At 36.7% G+C, this 23,721-nt stretch overlaps 1 protein-coding gene across 1 annotated transcript in view; it reads right to left on the bottom strand.

Moving 5' to 3' along the window:
• Positions 1–5,780: 5,780 nt before the first annotated feature.
• Positions 5,781–23,721, bottom strand: part of LOC119694923 (neuropeptide FF receptor 2) — a 58,857-nt gene continuing 40,916 nt past the window's right edge. Inside the window, exons 5-9 of the mRNA XM_038122516.2 lie at positions 17,165–17,262; positions 9,683–9,851; positions 7,769–7,884; positions 6,533–6,613; positions 5,781–6,187 (exon numbers count right to left, since the gene is read on the bottom strand). Coding sequence (XP_037978444.2) covers positions 6,017–6,187; positions 6,533–6,613; positions 7,769–7,884; positions 9,683–9,851; positions 17,165–17,262 — 635 coding nt within the window. The 3' untranslated portion in view covers positions 5,781–6,016. The remainder of the gene's footprint in view (positions 6,188–6,532; positions 6,614–7,768; positions 7,885–9,682; positions 9,852–17,164; positions 17,263–23,721) is intronic.

Below are 23,721 nucleotides of genomic sequence, written 5' to 3'. Positions count from 1 at the left end.
ACGTGGACTTGGGTAACAATTATGAATAGCTTAATAAAATTTAATAGACGGAATTGTATGCGTTTTATTATTTTCGAACGTTACCGACAGGGGCCCTGATCAAGATATTATACAAATTGGGGGCTATCAAGTAGTCTATCGAGAAGTATATTATTATTTTTTATCATGTACTCATTTGTTTCGAAGAGTTTTTCGCGAAAACTTTGGGATGAAAACAGCACTCAGAGTTAATGTGGCATTTAAAAGTAAAAGTTTTTTGAAATGTGTTTATTACTTTCGGAAAGAATCCTTCAAATATTTCCTCTTTGCAAATATGAGTGTGTGTAGATCATTGTAGGTATAGATGATTCATTCGTACCCAAAATAGATTTGATGCGATACCAGATATCTGCAGCCGCGTCCGCTATCCATCTCATTGTCATCGGTGTGAAATTCTTGGAACTCGGTGAGCTGGTCCTACACGAGAATAATCACTATTATTCATTCATACACGGTACGTACCTATGTAGGTATAATCTAAATGTATCAATGAGATTAAGTAAATGCATGAATCATAACCTAATAGTAAAACCTACTTCAGACCATAATCAGAAACCAGATTTTTCGATGAAACAATTGAAATGATATAATGATGATGAAAAAAATATCTATAGTAGTAGGTACCTAGATTTGATTGTAAAAACCTAAACATATAATAATATGATAAACTTCTGCTAAATTGTTATAATATTAAACAGCCCCTGGAAACAAGTTACTTTGTTGAAATATTTTCCTATACGCGCGGGGACCAGGCCGCCAGGGTCGCCGACAAGCTGGTTGCTGAGTACCAGGCGCTAAGGGAGCAGTACCAGGACAGATATGAGCTGTGAGTGTTCATCATCATCAGCACTATCTATAAAAAGAACATAACTTAGTTTATCTGATATTTTTATAAAATAAATCACTCTACTGTAGTACCTATGTAGTTTTTTTTTTTATTTGATTTCAATGATTAGGGCAATACCTATCGTAAATTGATTCAATTTCATCTCATTTCTATAAAACTATACAGGGTGTTGCAAAATTGTGCCGAAACCTACATGTGCAGCATGATATATCTAAGCCGGAAACTGAAATCAGAATTTGGAAATTCGCGAAAAAAAAAATCCATAGTAAAAAGTCACGTGACCAACAAAGTTTCTATTTTATTTTATTTTACTATATTAGGAAAACTTATCTAATTTATTTTGTAGATAATAATAATGTCAGGGTAGCTTATGTTTCACAAGTTTCCACCTCTAGGTAGATTAGTTAGGTAGTATAGAGAGAGAGTTAACTAAAGCTAAATTATTTAAATGATTTTTTTTTTCGCGAATTTTCAAATTCTGATTTCAGTTTCAGGCTTAGATATACCATGCTGCACATGTAAGTTTCAGCTTAGTATACCCTTTTTGCAACACCCTGTATAGTATATTATACCGGTGGCCCAAAGAGTGACGTCCAAAGGAAAAAAATGGATTCCTTAGGTCAAGGGGTAGCCAAATTACCCCCCTGTATGTTCAGCGATTTTTAGTAGTTTAGGAGTTATGAATGGTTTTACAAATTTTCTAAGAAAATTTACCTCAGTGGATTAATTTTTTTTTATAATTTTTTTGGATAAATTTGACCAGCTCGATCGTAAATTAACTTACATTTACAGCTAGCTTGAGCCTAATTTTTGTATTTAACTTGGCTCTTGTTTACATTTTTGCTTTGTTTTTTAACCACTTTGGCAACACTATGTATACCTATGTATAAAATAAATATCTAATAAGTAAAACCTGAATTTTTGTTCCACACGGCTTCAATAAACAGGTTTCTATGTAGGTATATTTTTTGAGCTTTGAATACTAAACGATAAAACAAACGTAATTTTTGGTCGGGGGTAAAATATAATGAATAGAATATTATACAAGTAAAAGTTCATAAGAGCTTACACAAAAGCTTGGGCTTGTTGACTTATGGGGTTTCCCATATAACCGATTCAAGTTCTAAAAGTCTTAATTTCTATAGAGACATCCTAAGTAAATGGTGGTACACCGAGGTCCACATTGTTACATTATGTATGTATATGTTACGTAAATAAGTACTCACATGAAATTTCTATTATAGCATTAATTATTCAACAATACATCTCTGAAAAATAGTAAGAATATTTCGTCAAGAAAAAAATGACTCTTGAATCCTAACTAATATTATAAATGCGAAAGTAACTGTGTCTGTCTGTCTGTCTGTCTGTTACTCTTTCACGCCAAAACAACTGAACGGATGAACGGATTTGAATGAAATTTGGCATACATATGGTCTAGACCCTGGGAAAGAACATAGCCCATTAGGCTACTTTTTATCCCGGAATTTCCACGGGAAAACTTTTTAAGGCGAAGCGAAGCTCGCGGGAACAGCTAGTGTTTTTATAAATATTCAGAGTACAGAGGTAACGGCTGCGGGTAAATTGGGAGTTTTTATGATTTAGATAGTCAAGGGCGCCAAATTTGAAATACTACACTGTACAACTGCAGATCGCATGCGTGTAAATACTTTAATAATTTGTACTAACGTGTGACGTTGTTCATTTGTCAAATAAATATAATTCTATTCACATTAAAGTGATTCTATTCTATTCTATATTTAACAGCCCAGTTTCCAACTACAGGAGCCATGTTGTTGTTTCTGCGTCAGCGATTTATCAAATTATTCCTGGAACGGTGTTCAGCTGCCCCTCTTATACAGGGTGATCGGTTATTATATTTATTCCTTTAATTGGATCCTAGGTGAAGGCATTTGCAATCGATTTAACATTTTTAACAATATGAATATGATGAAGCATATATAAAATATCCTATTAGGTATGAGTCTTTTTCTTTAAAATTTTTGAACAAGGTTATAAACAGAAAATATTTAATTTAAAAAACTGAGTCCATATTTAAATATCTTAGAGATGGCCGAGATAGCTGAGGGGTAGATGATCGCCTGCAAATGCCTTTTGTGAAGGAAAATACTTATTAATAACCGATCACTCTGTATAGCTCCGGCGAACTCTGAAGGCAGTCTATTGTTTCGGCACAATACAATGCAACCTACATGGTTTCATTTCACATTTCATACCGAATAAGTTGTTTACACAATATTACAATTCATACGTATTGTTATAGAAGTACACTCGCAAGCAATGAAAAAGTTCCACCTTTTAAGTTCAAACCATTTCATTTGTAAATTGAACAAAATATTGAAATTTTTAGTTCGTAATATTCTGATGTTAATTACAAAAAATGTGCTTCAATATTTCAGAGAGCATCATTAAACTAGCCTTTTCTACTGTTTAGGAGTCATTTGGTGCTACAGTTTCATAAACTTTTTATTGCCACTGCCTATTACTGGGTGGCATTAAGAATACGGAGATACAAAATAATTGAATGAACCTACTGAGCATATGGACCGGAAAAGGCGCATCAATAGTTCGACAAGGTTCGAAAGTGTAGGGCTACTTTGACTGTACTACATTATACCTCACCATCATCATCATCAGCCTTCTATCGCCACTGTTAGGAATTATAGGCCTCTTTTTTGTACGACATTTCTTCCAGTCCTGTGCCGCTCTGGTCCACTGCTTCCCCGCTTCCATTAGGTATACCTAACAAGGGTCAAGTCCAGGTAAATTACGACTACGCCCACCCCGCACCGTCCATCGTAGCATCACATATGATAAGTATCAAGTTCACACTGTTAGATGTGCTCTCCCAAATTATAACTTAACTATCGGTAGTCTAAATATCAGACTCAACATACAACAATCTAACACATAGTTATATTAAGTAAAATATTTTATCGACGGCTGGTGTCGGTTATTTATAATTTTTTCCACAATTTTTCCACATCACTGTAAATAACGATTGATGTTTCGGGGAAAATATCCCTCTTACCTATGTTAAAGAACTCTACATAAAGTCGTTCAGTGATAAACACGTGTGCCAAAACTTTCCTTTAGATGGGTAAAAATAGAAAAAATACACTGAAACATTGAGGGTAGTCTTCTTTTACTCGATTACTCGATACAATATAATTAATATATTCTACAGTTTCTACACACAAGATTTATTGTATTATTCTTCGAGATAATATTATTTCCTATCATTCAGAATAACTTATTATAAAACTATATCTACCCCAGTAGATATCTGGAAATTTTCGTGAGTTGCATAGCTGTGTACTAGCACTCACGAAAATTTCAGGGGGGGAATTTAGAATGAATCACCAACTAGTACACTCATTCACGGAGACTTATCAGGTGAGAAATCATGATGTGACTAACAAAAATTATAATAACTGCTAGCAGTGCAAGTTCTAGTGACTATAGCACCAAATTACTCCAAAACTGAAAATGACGCCGTCTACAATTTTGAAGTACATTTACAGAGTATCAAATCAGAATATAGCCTAAAACCTTTTTATTTATTCTAAATTTCCTAAATGTTTGAAAAATTGGGATCATTTGGTGGCGACATTTTGTACCTATTTTTTTCTTTGCTCGTGAAAGTAATTTTAAGTAGGAAGATAGAAGGACCTTTACAACAAATCCTTCCTAACCTAATCAGAGAGTTAACCTTCATGCACCTCAATAATTTCACGAACCCTGGCTCTTGGTGTCTCACCTAATGATATCATGATTATATTATTATTATTATTACAGCAGCCGAGGATTCTGTTAACTTGACTCCTTAGTTTTACCCTTTGAGATGAGTAAAGATAACGAGGTTTCACCTTAAACATACAATAGGAGTATTATAGCATGCCAGTTAACTTTGTACCATTTTGCTATTGTATTAAATTGTTCTGTGTACATACTTACCCAAAACTTGCCTTCTTCGCTACAATTGGGTTATCACTTAAAACATCTCCGCGTAGCGATTTCCAGACGTAGAGCTTAGCGGAAATAACATGTTTGTGATTAAGAAATTCTATATGCACTCACGACTGTAATCCCCGAAGGGGTAGTCAGAGGTGGCTAGTGAGCCACCCACTTTTCGCAGCACATTTGTACTCAAATGATAGGTTGCGAACCATATCGCCGTTTTGGAATAAGTACAATGCACTTAGGATACACATCTAGAATCTAGATGTACAGGTTTCCTCACGATGTTTTCCATCACCGTAAGAGCATGTGGTTTTATTGTACTTAAACTCCTTAATTGAAAATACAATTGAAAGAATTCATTGATACAGGCCAGGGTTTGAACCCAAGGCCTCTCGATTGAGAGGACGAGGCCTTATCCATTAAGCCACCACCGCTCTAAAGAAAAAAATCTATTGGTTGAAGAAATTCTATTGGTTGTTTAAAAATTATCTCCTCTCCGTCTGTAACTGCACTTATCTCTAACAAAACATCTTCGATTCTTAAATCTCGTAGGTTATATATAAAATTGTCAAAGGGATAATAAAAAGCAATTTGCAATGGATATCAATGTATTATATTTATTTACAACAACTCGCGCTTTTCATGATTGTATCTGAATCAGTACATTTCATTAATAAATCAATTTATATACAAATTTTACAATTATTCGTTGTTTTTTTTTACGCTAAGTAGGTATTTACAAGGTATTTGTAATTTAATTGTGTATCTAAAAAAAATATAGGTACATCATTGTACAATGTTCAGTGTTAACAAAAATTGGGAGATATTTTCTTTAAAAATAATACCTTGGTGTTAAACCAACTAAATACAAAAATATATTATTATTTAAATTTAATAGTCTTTAATTTTTTTTTAACTATGAAAGCAGCTGAAAATCATAAAACACTGTATCCCTACCCTACTCTTGAAGTAAGGAACTTAAACATATTCCACTGAAATGTATTCACACTGTAATCTATAACGTCCCGCGTATATCACTTAAAACCGAACACTTCTCTACAGTGTCCAAAACATCGCACTGTAATTACATTATATTACAAAACTCGTCGCCAAACTTAGAAACCGCTCTCGGCGCGTGCGTTCACTTCAATATCTGTAGTCGATGTGGCCGTGCCGGTGCAACATGTCGGCGGAGAGCGCATGCGCGGGCGCGGTGCGGCGCGACGAGCGAGTGACGTGTGACAGCTGCGTGCGTGTGTGTGCGCCGGGCTGCGGCTTGTGTGTGTGCGTGTGCCCGTTGTGGCGCAGTGTCGCCATCTGTTGGTGCGGGAATGGAGTTAGATAGGGAGTCAAATAATTTGGTAGTTGGTTAAGTATTATAGTTAGTTTCATCAATGGACAGTTATGAATGCATTCCAAAAGCAAACTTTGTAAGGCATGAGTTTTTCGTAGATTTGATTAGCTTTTTGTTAAAATATTACCAGAAATGTGATGTTTAACAACTATTTTTACCTAGGTACTGCAGATTTTTTAAATGTCAGTTGAAAGTTATTTATGGAGCAGAGAAAAAAAAAATTTTCAATGTATAAAACATTCTCTGCACTCTCAGTTCTGACAGTTGAAAAATTCAGTCCTATTTGAGATAATTAAAAAAGCGAAAACCTGCAAATAGCATCTCTTGTGTGGTTCGTGATAGAGGTCATAGTCGCTTGACGACCCCTCGGGCTTTTGATTACAGCGCCACTAAAAATAATAAACAATTGTTAATAAACAATACAAAACAAAGCAATGAATTCAGTTACGATTTTGATTGTAGATACATAAATAGTTTTTGAAGTTTACAAACATAACAAGTGGGTATGTTTCGATTGCATTCCAGCACAAATAGTTTCGGCATTAATTCTAATGGGAAAGCAAGTTTTTAGCTGTATTGATTAAATAAGTTAAACAAAAATAAAACTGAATTAAGAAACATGGGTATTACATTACCAATAGTGAGTTGTATTATTTATTTCTTAAAAAACCGTATCCCTTTAATTTTGATTTCGAATTGAATAAAGATTAAACACTACTCACGTAGCGACACTACTGAACAATTATTTTTGGCAAGAGTACGGTGGCCTGCGCCTAAAAGTATACAGGCGGAGTTTTTAAAATAGCTGAATCAATGAGATGTAGCTGATCCCTTCATCCCTGATGATGAAGGGATCAGCTACATCTGTTATAAATCCGGGGACGTGTTGTGTGTGATATGTGTAGCAGTGGTGTTTATGTGGATGTGCTTGAGCAGCATGTGAGCTTGAAATCGCTATTTTAAAAACTCCGCCTGTATACTTTTAGGCGCAGGCCACCGTACATAGTTGCAATGAAAATTATATACTTAAGATCTTTATAAACAGTGGAAAGGACAGATGGTGCAGTAAATTTAACATTGTTGCAGCTATATAAATAAAGAAAGAAAGAAACATTTAGGTATTGGAAAACTACTGCAATTCTGCCGCAGCAGTCAAATTGTCCAGCACTTTTCATTTTCATTGCACCTATCAATAGGCCGCATCTGCCGTATGAACCAGCATTTAGTAGGTACCGTAGTTTTATTTTGAAATTCTGTACCTATGTTCTTTATTAGGTATACATGTATATTCTTATTTATGTTTTCCACTGAGTAAAGACCTTTTGTACAAATAACCCGGTGCAAGATTGAAAGGAAAGTACCTATCCTTTGTTGAATTTATATAGGTTGTCCAATAAGTTAACGTAATCCCGTTAGGAGGTGTTACAAATCGTCATTCTAGGCTCACCTCCTAGGGATTACGTTAAGTTATGAGACACTCTCTAGGAATAAAATATATAGGGAAAAGGTTAGTTCGTACATAATTATAATATAATTATATTTACCGTAAACGTGGTCTGTTTGCAAACGCCTTTACCGCAAAGTATTTTTTTGGCGGATCTTTGGAAATTTCTAGTCATTAAACAATAGACTATTGGATTGATTGCAGAATTTGCATGACCTGAAAATAAAAGAAAACATATTAATACGTTTATAAATAAAACTTACATTTTATACCTGTTTTATAGTTATGTTTATCGTTTCGAGAAATATAACAACTAGACTAGGTTTGTGACCGTAGTGAAAGAATTGGCCAGTCAGCTAGCATCAGTCGTGGACTGCCCAGCGTGTGCCGGACGCATGTCTCCGCTCACTGCACGAGAGTCGAGGCGGAGTCGAGGCGGCGTCGGCGCGGATGAGATGCAAGCGAGGTGAGAACTTGACATAGTAGATGAGACATAATTCCCTGCGCCTTCAAGTCGATGCGACGCCACCGCGACGCTGCCCCGACTCTAGCACGGGGCGGAGCGCGTAAGGAACAGGTGATATGTCACTTATGGAGGTTTCTTTCGTGGATACTAAGTTTTAATTGAATAGTTTGCATGGCTATATGGGTAATGTGTGTGTGATATCCGGAAGCCTTGATGGTGCGCTAACGATCTGCTTTTTTCCTGTCAGATTAGCGAGACCCTAATGGAAATTCAATTTAATAAGCTTCTTAATTTTCCTGTCCTCATTGACTTTACGTAATTTTAAGTGCCAAACCAAGCTTTAAATGCGTTGTTTTAAATTAAACTCCATTTCTGAAAAATGTTGGTAGTTAAAATAAATAATTTTAATGTTTTCAGGTTACTCTAAGTTTCAGGTACACTGACAGGCGTTGAGATCATGGCAATTTTATTAAGCATCCTAGATCGGGATCAAATATTTATTTAAACCAATATCTATCCCGGTCGAGATCGATCCCGGGACGTTCGGGCAACAGAGTTACTAATCACGGCGACAGTGCACCAGTATAAAGTAGAATTATTGTTCCATTTAAAATATTATTTTTTCATTATACCGAACTATTATTTTAAACCCAAAATTTGTAATAAAACCTATTGTGTATTTGTATACTTATGTATACTTATGCAGAACTATTAATTGTGTTTAATATGATAAATTATAAAATACCTACCATTGCCAACCCTGTTTTAATAATTCAAAATATTACTGGTATGAAATTTAGTTATCACTTGCAAAATAAGCATTATTCGTAAAGTACAAAGTATAATACGTACATCGTAATGTCGCAAACAATAGCCATTGTCTTTCATGTTTTAATGAAGAAATATACCTTGAAACACACATAATAATATTAAATTTCATCTACCTACGTACATTAGAGGGAGCTAAAAATATTTTGTTCTAAAAAAATTCTAATTCATTAATATTTATGAAAAAAATATAATGCAAGATATAAATTAGTTGAAACTTTACAAAAACAAAACTTTCTGTGCTGTCTGTAACAACAAAATCTGGGAAAGTTTTTATTTTTAAAGTTATTTCAAATACAATAACGATATACCTTTAATTTATAATAAGATATAATATTATGACTCTGTAGCGTCCCGAGTTTCGCGACGCGTCGCTAAAATTTCTATGTCATTTTATGGACTTTATGATCCACCCGCTGAGAATTGGCCTGTTAGATCTATAATGATGGTTTTCACATTCTCGAACTATTCTTGAAACTTATACTGATTTATTTATTACTAAAGAAGTGAAAACGAGTTTATCAAAGGCTCTAGATTACTAAGTTAGAAAGGATTTGGTTACTACTACTCAGGCGGACTAAGCAGTCGGACCTAGTGTTCAGAGGGCAAGTACCCATCTAGGGCGTCAGTGACTAGCGTCGCATTATAAATAATTAGTTTAAAATTTTTTTGTGGTATGTCTTCTACGACCTATCACCTTCCAAACAGCTTTCAACTAACCTAAATACAAAGCGTACGGCAGGAAAGTGCTCAAATGCTTCGTGTAACTGGGGTTTATATCGAGCAGTAGCTGCATGATGTTGTAGGGCAGCCAGCACGCCGCGAACAGCACCGCCAGCAGCAGCAGGATCCACGCCACACGCTTGCGCTCCTTCATTATTCTGAGACCCTAGAATTAAGTACACTTAAGTAGAGTATAGACTTAAGTAAAGTGAAGACTTAAGTAAAGTGAAGACTTAAGTAAAGTGAAGACTTAAGTAAAGTGAAGACTTAAGTAAAGTAAAGATTTTTGTAAAGTAAAGATTTAAGTTACGTAAAGACTTGAGTAAAGTAAAGAGTTTAATAAAGTAAAGACTGAAGTTAAGTAAAGTAAAGGCGATTGTTTTTCATGCTCATGATCAACATGCATATTGATTAATCGTGATATAAATTTTGACCGGTATTCTTACAAATTCACAAATTAACTGATGATGATTGTAATGAAAAAATTTAAATTAATTAAATGTTATGACTAAAGTATAAATAAATATGTTAAATAAGGTATCTGATTTCAGTAGGTATTTGATTAATAAATTGGTGATTATACATAATAAATTCTGTTTGTTGTATTTCGTGGTCTTAATTTCCTAAATAAATTGGATTTGTTATATTGAAACACGTTTTACTTATTTTGCTGTTTTATTTTCTCAACTTCACTTTTGACATAGTAATTTCTTCTTTTTATACCATAGTGAATCGGACATACCGCCCACCAAAAACATCGTTTTTAAGATAAAATTAACTAAACAAATATACTTAACTAACTTAATATAGCTTATAAATAGCAATGGACTGCATAAAATTTTGTAGTTTCTCCTTCCTTTCAATTATACTTGCATGCCGCCCACCATGACTTACTCGGCCTCAGGTTGTTTCGGCAGTGGTATTATCTTGTACAAAGGTCTCTTCAATTCATTGTTTCCTTTGCACTGTACCGTCACTACTCTAACTATCTTATCTTCTCCTGGGTGAAGATACTTGATTCGACCCAGTAACCATTTAGTCGGGGGCATGTCTTCATTCTTGACGACTACCAAATCGCCTATCTCTGGTGATGGAACTGCTACTTGCCACTTAAATCTCTGTTGCAGAGTGTTGAGATACTCTGTTCGCCATCTACACCAGAAATCACTTGTCATTCGTTGAATGAGTTGCCATCTTGTTAACAATCCGATCTTCTTAGTTTGGTAGTCTGGACCAGGTACACCTATTAGAGGTTCTCCCACTAAGAAATGTCCCGGTGTTAGCGGCGTTTCTGTAGTGTTGTCTATCTGACAGATCGGTCGCGAATTAAGGCATGCCTCAATCTGTGTTAACAGGGTAGACATCTCTTCATATGTAAGTTTGGTATCTTTATTTACCCTGGTCAAGTGTCTTTTCGCTGATTGTACACCTGCTTCCCATAATCCGCCACATGTTGGCATTCTAGGGGGTATAAAGTGCCATGTCGTGCCGTCGTTGGCTAGCAGTTCTGCCACTTCTTTGGTCATAGCGCTCTTGTTTTCGTTAAAGAGTTCTTTTAACTCTCTGGCGGCTCCGACAAAGTTTGTTCCATTGTCACTCCATAAATGCGCACAATGTCCCCTGCGTGCCACGAATCTCCTGAATGCTGCAATGAAGGCTTGTGCGGTAAGATCTGTCACTGCTTCAAGGTGAATTGCCCGAGTAGACATGCATACGAATAAGCAGATGTATCCCTTGTATGCACGTTGTCCGCACCCCTTGGATGTTCTCATTAACACAGGCCCGGCGTAATCGACCCCACTGTGTTTAAACGCTCTGTGTTGATTGACTCTCGCGGCTGGTAACTGACCCATGAACTGATTCTTGCCTTTAGCTTTGTCTATAATACACGTCTTGCAGTTGTGTATGCATCTTCGAACACCTGACTTTAGACCAATCACCCAGTAGTTAGTTCTTATATAAGCCATCATTGCTTGAATGCCGCCATGAAGAGTTTTCATGTGTGCTTCTTGTATCAATAACTTTGTGATGTGTTGACTACTTGGGATAATTATTGGGTGTTTTGTTTCTTCAGCTATCTCAGCATTTTGTAATCGCCCTCCCACTCTCAGAATGCCCTTTTCATCTAAGTAGGGTGATAGGCTTATAAGTGAACTTCTTTTCTTCACTCTTCCGTCCCTTTTTATCTCTTCTATTTCTCTTGCATAAACCAAGTTTTGATAATATTTTATGCTTTCGCTTAAAATTTTATCCATTTCAGAAACTTCTATATAATTCTTTCTTGGTTCTGTCTCAGTATTCTTTAACATTCTTCTACAATAAGCTAATACTCTTTTCATCCTTGAAATTGAAGAGAATCTCTCCCAGATAGGTTTTTCTTCCACTGAAGTTGTATGACACGAAACCTTCAATTCTAAGTCTGTGGTTGGAATCTCACTTTTGTCAAATTGTATTGTGTCTTGCTTTAACCAATCAGGCCCAGTCCACCAGATCTTACATGCAGCTACCTCGCTGGCTTTAATGCCTCTCGAAGCGATATCTGCGGGGTTTTCGGCAGACTGAACATGATGCCAATGGCCACCGTCGACTACACGAGTGATGTCTGATATTCTGTTTGCTACAAAGGTTCGCCAATTATGTGAATCTGACTGTAGCCATGCTAGTACTACAGTTGAGTCCGTCCAGGCAAAGACTCTCTCTTTCGGTATATTCAATGGCTCCACTATATCTTCTATAAGTTCTGTCAATAGTGCTGCTGCAGAAAGCTCTAACTTGGGAATCGACAATTGTTTTAACGGTGCAACCTTCGTCCGTGCTGCGATCATAGTTACATGAATCTCGTCTTCTTTCACTACTCGCAGGTATGTAACAGCAGCATATGCTTGAGTGGATGCATCTGCAAACCCGTGTATTTCTGCCTTTTCTCTATTTGCTAGTGTAGAATTCACCCATCTAGGTACAGTTGCATTCTGCAGATGTATAATCTCTTGTCTGTATGTTTTCCATTCTTCGATTAAATGGTTGGGTAATTCAGTATCCCAATCCAATTCACATTTCCATAGTTTTTGTATCAGCATCTTTGCTATTATTATGACTGGTGACAGCCAACCAAATGGATCGAAGAGGCGTCCTACGTCTGAAAGAATTGCTCTCTTTGTTACAGGATGTCTCAGTTCTGGTAAATTAACAGTGGCTTTGAATTTGTCATCTTTCCTGTCCCATGTCAATCCGAGTATCTTTATAATCGCATCTTGTTTTATCACTCTGATTGTGTCTTCTCCTTGTATATGGTTCAAAACTTCTTCTGAATTGCTCGACCACTTTTGCATCTCAAATCCTCCACCTTTAAGTATTGTTCCGATTTCTGTACATATCTTTTTAGCTTTCTCTACATCTTCAGCTCCCGTCATGAGATCATCCATATAGAATGAGTGTTTTATCAATGGAGCAGTTTCTGGAAATCTATGGGCTTCATCATCAGCTACTTGATTTAGTGTTCGTACAGCTAGATATGGAGCTGCAGCTGTACCAAATGTGACAGTTGTGAGGTTGTAGCTTTTTATGTCATCACTAGGGTCATCTCTCCAGACAATTCGTTGCAGGTCTGTATGTTCTTCAGTCATTTTAACCATTCTATACATCTTTGTTATGTCACCGACAATGCAGATTTTATGCGTGCGCCATTTAGTTATTAGGCTCCGCAGATCAGGTTGCAGTGCAGGCCCAATCATCATTGCGTCGTTCAGTGAGTGACCATTTGAACCCTTTGCCGATGCATCAAATACTACTCTAACTTTAGTTGTCTCTCTGTCTTCGCGAACAACTGCATGGTGTGGTAAATACACTGTCAGTTCATTGTCTGGTGTTTTTGACTCGTTCATATGACCCATCTCTAAGTATTCGTGTATGACCTTTGTGTATTCAGTTTTCAATTTGTCATTTCTTTTGAATTTTCTCTCCAACTGCTTGAATCTAGCTATAGCTTGCTGCTTGGTATCTCCACATAACTTTACTGTTTTTTCTATACTTTGTTTCAGTGGTAAATGTACTATGTATCTTCCTGTTTCATCTCTTGTAGTACTATCTTTGTAAATATTTTCACACATTACTTCTTCTTTTGTCATAAGCTTCCTCTTTTTGTATATATCTGTCTCTATTTCCCAGAACTTCCGTAACATATCATTGTCTTCTACCACTTGTCTTGTGATATGTAGGGTTGTCACATTATGTTTCATTATTTCCTCTGTACCTTCTCTCTGACCGGAAAGTATCCATCCCAACATTGTTTTCTGAGCCACTACTCCATCTGGCAGTTTTATTAGTCCTTCTTCTATTATTTTACAGAAGACTTCTGCTCCGAGTAATATATCAATTTTTCCCGGTGTATTGTAAGTAGGGTCAGCCAATTTTAATGTTTGTAGTATTTGCCAATTCATTATGATATCTTTCGACGGTAATTTAGTGGATATTGTTTTCAGAACGTAAGCTGTCACATTTACAACTTTGTTTGTGTAACTTGACCTTATTTTCATCTCGACCAAATGTTTCAGAGGAATTTTAGTACCTTCTCCGACTCCCGACGCTACACCGTTGATGTCTGTTTTTCTTAGCCTCAATAAATCAACAACTCTCGCAGATACAAATGATGCCTCAGAGCCTTGATCTATTAGTGCTCGCAACGTATGTACCGCACCATCCTCTGATTCCATTTGAACTTGGGCTGTCGCTAATAGCACTTGAGTACTTGGTTGTTGATTGGAGAAGTGTGCGGTTGTGATTGTAGGTTCTGGTTGTATGGTTGTTTCTCTCGCTCGGTGTAACAAGGAGTGATGTTTCTTATGACAGATGCGACATGTTGTTCTTTGTTTGCATTGATATACATTGTGACTTGGTATTAGACAGTTGAAACATAGATTGTTTTTCTTCACAAATTCTTGTCTATGCTCAACTGTTTGTTTTGCAAATTCTTTACAATGGTACATGTAGTGGTCTCCGTTGCAATACACACATGACTTTGAGTTTACCTTTGCATGTGCAATTTGACATGTATCTTCTTCACTTTCTTCAGCCATGGTGTGGAAAGATTTGTGTGTCTGGGGTCTTTCCCTCACAGACGATGGCTCTGAAGTAATTAATTCGAGTGTTCTAAACTTTGTCTCAAGAAATTTTTGCAGATCTCTCCACGTAGCCGTCTTGTCTGAGTCTTCGTTATGTGAGTGTTCCTCCCAGCTTTTCAGTGACTCGACGTCCATCTTCTGAGATACTAAGAACACTATGATTGGGTCCCAGGAATCAGTAGCTATCTTTAGATTATTTAGGCTGTTTAGGCATTCAGTCGTAGTATCCAACAGTGTTTTTATCTGACTTGCTGACTGGTTGGTTACTTTCTTTTGGCTAAATAATCGTTTCAGTATAGAATTCGCAATCATCTTTTTGTTTCCGAAGCGCCCTTTTAGTATTTCCCATGCCTGTGTATAGTTGCTATCTGTTATTTGTATGTGGCGTAGCAACATCTCCGCCTCTCCGGCGACACTTGTTTTCAGGTAATGTAGTTTTTGTACATCGCTCAGTGATGTATTGTGAACAAGTGCTGTGAATAGGTCTTGGTATGTAGGCCAATCTTCATATTTACCGGAAAATGTAGGAAGTTGTATTTTCGGTAGTGTGGCAAAGGACATTGGACTATGTGGTACCTGTGCTGCTGTAGTTGTAGTTGTTTCATTTGTTGGTTGCGGTAGTGACGGTTGTGTGAGACAATCGGTAAGGTCTGCTTGTAAATCAAGGTATATGTCCTGAATCTTGAAGTATTCTTCGTTCACAAAGTACTCGATGTCTTTCCTGTCCTCCCGCGGCGTGCACTTTGTGAGATTCTGAAATGCTTCTTTGTATGTACCCCAGTACTGTTCATTATTTCTTAACCTTGTTGTTATGTACCCTTCCGTTAGTCTTTGTTTCGGGCATTTTTTAAAGTTGACTAGTTCTCTTTGTATTATATGAGCCGTTTGATTCAATGTATCTAAGTATTCACTTTGTTCTTTGTTCAGTAATGCCATTTTTCACACTGAAATTTGCCAACTGTCACTAGTGCACTTTTCCAATTTATTTAGTGTAAATTGATTAATCCGGTCGTAAGGACCATTATGTTTGTTGTATTTCGTGGTCTTAATTTCCTAAATAAATTGGATTTGTTATATTGAAACACGTTTTACTTATTTTGCTGTTTTATTTTCTCAACTTCACTTTTGACATAGTAATTTCTTCTTTTTATACCATAGTGAATCGGACAAATTCTGTATGTCTATTAATCCTGTTATACCCCATCCACACGCTCGGCGAACAATGGCAAACAGCAAACAGCAAACACTGACGTGTGGATGGGTGTTTGTCGTTGTTTGCCTGTTTGTGTTTGTGTTCGCCAGTGTTCGGCATCGGTGTCGGTTTTTCTTGCCAGATCAAAGGATGTTCGGCAAACAGTTCGCTACGTATCCACACGTCTGGCAGCGATCAGTATGCGCGCTAGCATTGTGGGAGGCGGACGTATCAACTTGCTACACTTTTTCGTTGGCGCGCATTTTTTTTTATGTATGTTCACCGATTACTCCGCCGTTTATGAACCGATTTTGAATTTATTTTTTTTTTGTATTGGGTTGAGCTCCCAGGTGGTCCCATGTTTTTTTTAGAATTTTATCTCACCCCTAAGGGTGGGTAAAGGGGTAAAAACAGGGTATGACTTTCCATTTTGGACACATATTAACCGATTGTAATGAAATTAAAAACATAAATATAGTTCTTATAACAAAAAAATATGATGGTGACCTTGAGCTGATCTGATGATGGAAACGGAAGGCAGTCAAGGGAACTCCTCAACGGTATATAGCAACTACCTCGTGTTTAGGCTTGAATGATTCGTATTGATTAGTAGGACTTTTTGGTATCATTTGCATCTTACTTTTGATTAAACTAAAAACTATAAAATAAAATAATAATTAAAAAGAAGTCAGTTTTTTTTATTATTATTATCCCACCATCGTCTTTGCTTTCTTCTTATTTTCCTTTTTTCTTTCTCTTGCTTTAATTTATATAATAAAAATATGTCAACCCGAAAGTAACTAATAGCTCGTCGTCCGCCGTGTTTGCCGGTTCGGAATGTTATGAGCGTTCGCCGAGCATATGGATGGCTGTTTGTGTTCGGTGATTGTGGTTGGTGTTTGCGACTTTGTTTGCTGTTTGCCGTGTTTGTGACAAACAGCAAGCGTATGGATGGGGCTTTAGAGTTATAGCAGACATTCTCAGCCCAGTTTATCTAAATAAATAGAATAACTTAAAGGTAAAAATTATTTTTGACATGGCTGTCTGATGTCTGGTACTATTAATTTTCGAAAAAATCGATCTACCTAAGGAGGGACATGAAACAGTATAATAAAGGTGTGAGTAGCGAACTGTGAGTTACGTTGTGTTACATTGTAAAATGAACCTTACCTGTTGCATACTAAGATTCCCTTCATCCATGTCGAAGGGCGGCCGCACGGAGCACAGTGTTCGGCCCATCAATATGTAGGATAGTATAGTTACAGTACCTGTAACAAATATATTTGGGTAAGATAAATATAGGTAACAATCAGTTTCAAATCACATTACGTGAAGGAAAAGCATCGTAATCAGTTCACCCGTTTACAAAGAAGCTACATGTGATGGTACAGTCAGCTGCATAAGTAGTTGTACACTTTTGTACCTTGTCAAACTCACAAACTGCCTATTATGAAGCTGACCGTATGTGGGTTAATTGTCAGTTTTTTATTGATGGTGTAATTGCTACGCGGCGCTGCGCCGTAGCAGGCGCTACGAAATGCTACGAGCCTCGTAGCACGAGGAAATATACTGTGCATGGTAATGCCGGTACATAAAATTAAATAATGTAGGAATGGCGTAATTTGTGACAAAATATATGATGTACTTAGGTACCTATTGTGTAGGTATGTCTAAATATTGTAATTCTCAAGGAATAATATTTATTTGTGTTAAATATTTAATTTAATAAACGACGAAAACCTTTTAGAGAGCTTTCTGGAAATCGTTGTTGATGCATTTGGTTTTCCTTGTGTGTAACTGGTTTGTGGAAATCCTTAGAAGGGAATAGAAGTGAAAATCATTTTCACCGGAAAACCTTTTACTACACTGACACAGCTATGTCAGTTTTCAGGAAAAAGAAGTAATGTATTAATGTAATACGAGTAATACTTCTAAGCAAACTAACTGACGACCGAATGGCGTAGTGGTTAGTGACCCTGACTACTGAGCCGATGGTCCCGGGTTCGATTCCCGGCTGGGGCAAATATTTGTTTAAACACAGATATTTGTTCTCGGGTCTTGGATGTGCCCGTAAAATGGCAATAGGCCCGCCCCCTATTACATTGGGACTAACATAACACTCTGGCGAAAAGTGGGTGCAGCAATGCACCTCTGCCTACCCCGCAAGGGAGTACATTAGTACAAGGCGTGAGTGCGTGTGTGTGTGTGTGTGTGTGTGTTCTAAGCAAACGGTTGTTTTAGATCTTTTTCTCCTCGTGTATTGTATTTTATTGTATACAGCAACAGTAAAAACATTTTAAATCAGTGGCAAAACCACGTTCTTTCAGAATTCAAGAGCAAAATATAACAAAAATGCTGAGTTTTGTTAATTTTTCTATAGGTTTTTGTGGAACATTGATGTTTGAATTTGAAATTAATTTACAGATTACTTAATTAAGTTAATGAAGTCCTTAGGAAATTATAAAATAAAATTTCACAATCAAATTTGATATTATTATGAAGATAAAATATAGTGCAGACAGGTATTTTTACTAACGTATAGCGACTTGATTACTTTATATCTTCACAGCCTCAATGAACCATACATGGTTTAAAGTTCAACTTCAAATTGTACGCGTTTTTGATATAGGATCATGACAGACAGGCGGACAGTCGCACAGTTGGACAGACGGGCAACAAAGTGATATCATATAACTCAATGGACTATACAAAGAATACATAGTCCTAGCTCCTTTCCGAGAACTATGGAGGAGGCACATTTGAAATTTTAGGGTTTCAATGATTTCAGGGATAGCTTCTGAGAGAAACGCCGAGGTCTTCCTTGAAATTCCATGCGCAATGAAAAATGCTTTTAGTTTCTATTTATATACATAAATTGCGCTGAAGGCTTTTCAGTTTATATTTTATGTTTAAATTGCGCTGTTAGACTCAGGGCCAGCCCATGCCAAGGAGCCACCATTACCTGACATACACACACACATACACACAGACACACACACACACACACACACACACACACACACACACACAGCACACTCTGTCTTCGGTATTCTTCACGTACCTACTTTCTGCGTGTCTGGAAACGCCCATCCTATAAGTAATAGACCAATAATTGCTTTCAACACTTTCAATTCTTTTTTAATATCAAATAATATTAAAAATAATAATATATTCTATCATTTTGGTAAGAATAGGCAGGAGAAAAAAAAATTGAAATAAAGTACCTATTAGTTTTTTCTGATTTTGAACGTAAATACTATCTAATAATGTCCATGAATGTTTTAACTGCCTTAGCGTTGGACAACACCACATTATTGCCGTTTAAGTAAACTCAATTATAACACCACAAAGAGTGTACTCTGCGGGATATTTTTTTTTGGATTCAAACGAGCAATTGATCGCTGTAATGCCAGATTAATTACCAGGATAGATGGTCAATGTCCGGACGTCGGCTTGCACGTGTTATCGTAAAGTAATTATTTGGAATACTCAGTCACACGCCATACTCAATCAGTGAACATGCTACACATTATCGAAGTACACAATTATTTACCTATTCCTAGAAAATATTTTATGGGATCATCCTTTCCGAACAGATAGTACTTAGTTAATCGGATAAACTCTAGGAGGGTGAAAGACCGATTATTGTATCAACAACCAGTGAATATAGCTTATCATTATTCCTACTGAAATTATAAAACTGAAAGTTTGTTTGAATGTTTGTTACTCTTTTACGAGAAATAAGCTGAACCGAACTCAGAATCAGCTAGCTGTATATTATTAAATTATTATATTCTGTCCGAGTGATATAAAGCATACTGTCATAGTGTATAAAAATCATACTGTGTAATGTCAGATTATCATCAATATTTTCATCTAACTGCCTACCTACGTTATCTTTATCAATCATTGTGAGGGCGTTTTTTGTAAAGATAAAGTACCTAACTTTTTAGCAATTTATTAGGTCCTTACATATGAAATTGGCGTTTTCTATAGGAGGAACATAAAGTCTTTTTTTTTTAAATGAAATATATTAAATTAATCAAAGTATGTACCATTGCTATGTATGCACTTTTGCCATCTCATAGGTAGTTCATTGATCCCCTTACTAAAAAAACCATTCGGGCGGGAATCAATAAAATCTTTGAAGGCGGTTTGGACTGCCCCATCGGAGTTGAATTTTTTTCCTTGCAAGTAGTTATCCAAATTGCGAAAAAAATGGTAATCTGTTGGAGCAAGGTCCGGAGAGTACGGTGGATGTCTAAGACATTCTAATTGAAGCTCCTCTAATTTGGTAGCCGTCTGTTGTGCAGTGTGTGGTCTAGCGTTGTCCTGAAGCAGCAGTGGCCTAGAGCGATTGACCAGCCTCGGTTGTTTATCAGCTAGCTTTTCCATCATGGTTTGCAGTTGCTGACAATAGATATCTGCCGTAATCGTCTGGCCAGATTTAAGAAAGCTGTAGTGAACGACACCGGCACTAGTCCACCAAACACTTACAAGCAACTTTTTTTTAGGCAATTTTCGCTTAGGGCAGGATTTGGCTGGTTCGCCAGGGTTCAGCCATTGCGATGAGCGCTTCCGATTATTGTAGAGGATCCACTTTTCATCACAGGTAATGATTCGATTTAAAATTCCTTCATTATTGTGCCGGTTGAGTAACGTAACGCAGCAGTCGACGCGCGTTTGTCGGTTTGCTTCACTCAATTCATGAGGTACCCACCTTTCAAGCTTTTTCACCTTCCCAATTTGCTTCAAGTGGATTAGAATAGTTTTATCACTAACACCGGAGCCTGCAGCTAACTCGGACGTGGTTTGCGATGGATCCGCTTCCACAATAGCCTTCAATTCTTCATTATCAACTTTGGTCTCCGGCCGTCCACGAGGCTTGTTCTGCGGGTCGAAATTTCCAGAACGAAAACGTTGGAACCAAAAACGCACTGTGTTTTCTTTTGCGACACCGTCACCATACACATCATTAATCCTTCGAGCCGTTTCTGCAGCACTGGTGCCACGGTGGAACTCATACTCCTAAATAACGCGATATTTCAAGTTTTCCATTTTGTAAACAGAGTGACACAAAGAAAAAAACAAAAGAAGAAAAAACAAATGAATTAAGGGGTTTGAAACACAAATGCATGAGTAAATAGCTGTATGAATTTGAATTTGGAATTCCCAACCATAAAGGTAATATTTGAGATCAAAGTGGCCAGTACGACAAAACGCCAATTTCATATGTAAGGACCTAATATTATAATGAAACAATAATAATATTGAGGTTAAACTTTGAATGGAAAATGTTTGTAAATACACGCATGAAGCTACAGTCATGCTCTTTTTACAAAAATGAATAGCGAAACTTTTCCATCACCCTGTCATGATTTTGCAATCAATAATCGGATTCTCGGAAATACGCATTTTTTTTTCTTAAATTATTTGGATTTCATATTCATAATTAACTTTTTAGCATTTTTCAGAGAAAGCATATTTTTATTGGAATATTTATTTTTAATTTCTTACAATTACATCATAAATACCAGCTGGTTATTTTATGAGTGCTGACAGGCTGTGTGTGTCTGATTCTGTAATAATCGTGAAACAGTTTGCCAGTAGCCAAACTGAACACGATTTGGTTAAAACGCTTTTGAAGAGAAGTTATGATTGTGTTAATGTTGAGAACGCAAAACCGACGCAACATTGCCTCTAAGAGAACATTAAAAACCTTTAAATCAAGATTTCATCTATTGCTCTTGATTGATTCACTGATTGGTGCAACTCTATCATGAATTCGCGATACAGTCCGAACAAAATTATAGGTAGGTACTTAAATAAAAATCTATCTATAACTATTGGAGAAAGAAGCTCCTTATCACCTACAATATTTACCGGAAGAAAATAATGTTTATCTTCCAGTTAGTTATTATAATCCCGAATACCAGTTGTTTTTGTAAAAAAAATACCCGATAACTACCGACAATAAATTGTTACTAAATGAAAAACATAGGTAGGTAATACACTTACGGGCAATAAAATACCCACTCACAAAATTCCGACACCAAACGACCCCAATTTTTTCAAAGATTTAATTTTAAATTTTGACAAACTATTACCCTTTTTAGTTGGTAATATCCTGATGCTCTGTTAAATGTATTTAAGGCCCGGGTCTCCTATTTAGGTCGTAGGTCGCGTCCAGCGTCACGCCGTAGGCCGCTTCACGATGCTCACTATAGAAATGTACTGATGCGGTCTCCCTCACACGCCGACGTTGGCGCGTAGACGCCGTAGGTAGGCCGTAGGACATTGATAGAAACGTTTACGTCAAAGTCGGACGCCGCATATAGCATAAAATAGGAGACCCAGGCCTAAATTTTAAAGAAGATGTCATTAAGCTAGCCTTTCCCGTTTAGGAGTAATGTGGTGCTTTTCTGAGTGGAACCATGAGTGTATTATTTTAATCCGGGCTTACTCACAATTCTGTACGGTAAGTACTACGCATACGCCGTGGTTGTTTGGCACAGCCTACTTCTTCATGCGAGGCACGGGCGGCGTGATCGATCAACGGGGATAGTAATATATTGTGCCAACACCGAAATTGATTCCTAGAACCAATGGCGTATTTTAATAACTTGTGTAAAAGGTAGGGTGAAATAAATTTATCTACTAAATCAAAATCGAATACTGAAAAATTAATCAATTTTAATTTAAAAAATAAATTTAAAGCTTATGTCGAACTTAAAAGTTACGCTAAAATTTGAAAAACTTTTGAGCGATTATGTTCATAATTTATTTATATATTCGTCGGGTCGGGATTCCTTCACAACAGCTCGCAACAGATAAATAATCTTAGTGATTACGAGTATAATGCGTTTAATTCTAGAGGGAATTGAAACTAGGACCGGGAGCTAACATATTAATTACATCTTAGATTAACGATATACGAACAGGATAGTGTGTCACATAGAAAAACAAAGCAATAAATGACCGCATTTTGGTTACTGTCAAACCGTTCTAAAATTGTATTTACTACTTGCAACCATTATTATACCAATATAAATAAAGTTACAAATCTTCCAATCGAACTGATCAAAAATCTCAGTTGTAAAAAAGGGATGTTATTAGTCGAGACGTTTCTTTTGCACTGAAATTCCATCTAGTTTGTATTAAAATCGTTCAATTACCTCCATAATTAATTGGACAGTATTTTAATTGGTGACAGTGTGACTGAGATTACTATTATCTTCTTCATAGTGTGTCAGCGACAATCACTAGCACTGGTTAGATTATTCTAGAGGTATAATTGCTACCATTGTATCGTATCCTACTTGATTAGTAATTCAATTAAGAGAGCACTCGCGTAGCCGAGTCTGACAATCCACTTCTTAGTAAATACTAAACCTGTACTTGTAAAAGGATCTTTACAAGTGGGATTCTGTAGCCAATCCGACGCTGGTACATCCCCAGATAACACTTCTGGCGAATCTCGTAAGATAAAAGGAATCGTTTTTACAGCCGCGGTAATTCTGGACAAATTGCCCTCTCCGAGGAGATGTGGGTGTGGGGTGACTGAAGGTTGACTGACAACTAATATCGAACGCGGTGCGCTGCTTCTGATCTTAGATTGGCTAAGATTAATATTATGCATAGTAAGGTCTTGATTATAGTCGGTGACGAGGAAATATGAGGTAACCAACCGTTTCAATCTCGATCCTTAATGGAATGTGTGGAATACA

This window comes from Plutella xylostella, chromosome 22 (assembly GCF_932276165.1).
Source record: "Plutella xylostella chromosome 22, ilPluXylo3.1, whole genome shotgun sequence".
NCBI classification, from domain to species: Eukaryota; Metazoa; Arthropoda; class Insecta; order Lepidoptera; family Plutellidae; genus Plutella; species Plutella xylostella.
The sequence above is the reverse complement of the archived record's forward strand: the minus strand, read 5'-3'. Positions and strand labels throughout refer to the sequence as shown.